Here is a 2,415-nt window from a genome sequence, read left to right as displayed (position 1 = left end):
CGACGCACTTTGTGAGCTTAGAGATTCACGAGTGGAAAGCAATGAACAATTTGAGCTTCTATGCCATGCACTTTTAGGAGGTTCAGGAAGGGGTCACATTATGCAACTTGACCGTGCAATCGACTCTATCGACTTGAGTAATTGAGGCTCAACGACATGATGAAGAAGCGGAGGAACTCTGTACTAGATTCCTTAGTGGAAACGCTCAAGAAGGGTGGATGATCCACGCCGAATAAAGTTTGCGCTATCAAGGGAAGTTGTTTGTACCCGTTTCATGTCGGGAAGAAATCTTGCGGGAGTTTCACCATTCGCCGTTAGCCGTTCATCCGGGAGGGACGAAAATGTATCATGACTTGCGTTGGCAATTTTGGTGGTCCGAAATGAAGAGGGACATTGTGATTTTCGTGTCCAAGTGTCTTACGTGCCAACAAGTGAAAGCCGAACATCAATGACCCGCAAGGAAGTTACAACCGTTGCCAGTACCTGAATGGAAGTGCAAGAACGTGACCATGGATTTTGTTACGGGTTTTTTGAGATCGCCGAGGGGGCATGACATTATTTGGGTGATCATGGATTGTTTGTCCAAAACTGCTCATTTCTTACCTATTCAGGTTACTGATTCCGTGGATATGCTTAGAATTTGTATTTCTGGGAGATTATTTGACTTCATGGGATTCCTGTATCTATCTTGTCCGATCGAGATCTGTGGTTTACCGCGCATTTTTAGCAGAGTTTGCAAGCTGCTTTGGGTACGAATCTTTTGTTTAGTACCACGTACCATCCTCTAACCTATGGGCAATTTGAGAGAACGATTCAGATTTTTGAAGATATGCTTCGGGCATGCGTTATGGACTTTCGGGGTAGTTGGGAGGATCACATGCCTTTAGTCAAGTTTGCGAACAACAATAGTTATCAGTCTAGCATCGAGATGGCACCATATGAGGCTTGTATGGAAGACTGTGTCGGTCGCCTGTGTGTTGGATTGAACTGAGAGAGGCTACGCTTGTAGGATCGGATATGATCAAGGAAACCTCCGAGAGCATGAAAGCGATTCGTCAACGCCTTAAGGAAGCTCAAGAGACAACGATCGAACAAGTTAAGGTGATTTGCCAAAGATTGTTGACCGATCAAACTAGGCAAAAGAACTACATTGATTGTCGTCCTCGCCTGTTGTCGTTTGAAGAAGGGGATCACGTATTCCTTCAAGTATCGCCATGTAGAGATTTGTCTCGTTTTGGGAAAAAGGGAAAGCTATCGCCGCGTTATATCGGGTCGTTTGACATTATTGAGAAAATTGGGGAGGTTTTGTATCGTTTGGCTTTGCCACCGAGGCTATCGGGTGTACATGACATGTTCCACATGTCAATGTTGAGGAAATACAAACCAGATCCATCGCATGTGTTAGATTGGTCCGAACTTGAGCTAAAGGCCGATGCGTCTTATGGGGAACAATCGATACGTGTCCTAGATTCGCGTGATCAACTGCTGAGGGGTAAGATGATATCGTTGGAAGTGCTGACTGTCTAAAGCCCGAGTTGAGGTCAACTCCAAAGGGGCATCATCAAGCAAGGTATCCCATGGATCAGACCATACCTGCAACAAGGAAAATAACGTCAACATAACAAAGTGGAAAGATGGCATGAAGATAAAAGGGCAAAATATGTTATATCTGATCAAACATCAAACGGTCTAGCTCCCATCTCCAAGACAACAAGTCCATAGCAGGCGACTGTATCCGCCAGATTTGTTTCAACCAGTGAGCTGCCCGGGGGACAAACCTTGGCTCCCCATGCTTAGTCGGAGAAGGAAACTATAACAGGTGCTCATAGGCCCAGAGCTACAAGCAAAGATGAAGACAGATATGGATCATAGAGATTAAAGCAGTAGAAGAATGACGAAGAAACTAAAATGCATACCTCAAGAACACGGTGATGCCCACCCAGTGAAAGGCTAACGCCTCGAGAGCAAGCACTCAAGTGCCCATACAACGTAGCCAAAGCAGGAGTCCCCCACTCAAACTCTGCTATAGTCTCCAAATTTGCCAAAGCAGCCAAAAATTGAACATGTAGTGAGTTCTCTTTGTTGCAAAACAAGGCCTGTCCAAGGAGGTAAAATAGGAAGGCTCGCACCAGCTGAGATACCGACACCTCTGCCAAAATACCTGCCCTGTCGTATTGCACCTGGTGCCACGAATAGGTGACATGATCGCTCTTTGATACATCAGGGGTCTTCCCCAAAAGATAGTCAAAGGCACCCTCACGCTCATGAATCCGTGGGTCGAGCGGAAGAGGATCACCACCAACTCTCAAACCTATAAGCAGAGCAAAGTAGCCTGGCGTAATTGTCATCTCTCTAGCCGCAGGAAAATGGAAGGTATTGGTGGTATCCCACCACCGCTCCACTTGTGCTGTGGTC

The 2,415-nt window shown here is 46.1% G+C and overlaps 1 protein-coding gene across 1 annotated transcript; it reads left to right on the top strand.

Moving 5' to 3' along the window:
- The first annotated feature begins 1,017 nt into the window (after positions 1 to 1,017).
- Positions 1,018 to 1,527, top strand: LOC131306753 (uncharacterized). Its single transcript, XM_058333176.1, has one exon. The coding sequence runs from the start codon at positions 1,018 to 1,020 to the stop codon at positions 1,525 to 1,527; it is 510 nt and encodes a 169-aa protein (XP_058189159.1).
- Positions 1,528 to 2,415: the final 888 nt, after the last annotated feature.

This window comes from Rhododendron vialii, chromosome 11a, assembly GCF_030253575.1.
Source record: "Rhododendron vialii isolate Sample 1 chromosome 11a, ASM3025357v1".
Classification (NCBI taxonomy): domain Eukaryota; kingdom Viridiplantae; phylum Streptophyta; class Magnoliopsida; order Ericales; family Ericaceae; genus Rhododendron; species Rhododendron vialii.
Note: the sequence above shows the minus strand (reverse complement) of the source record. Positions and strands in the feature narration are given on the sequence as shown.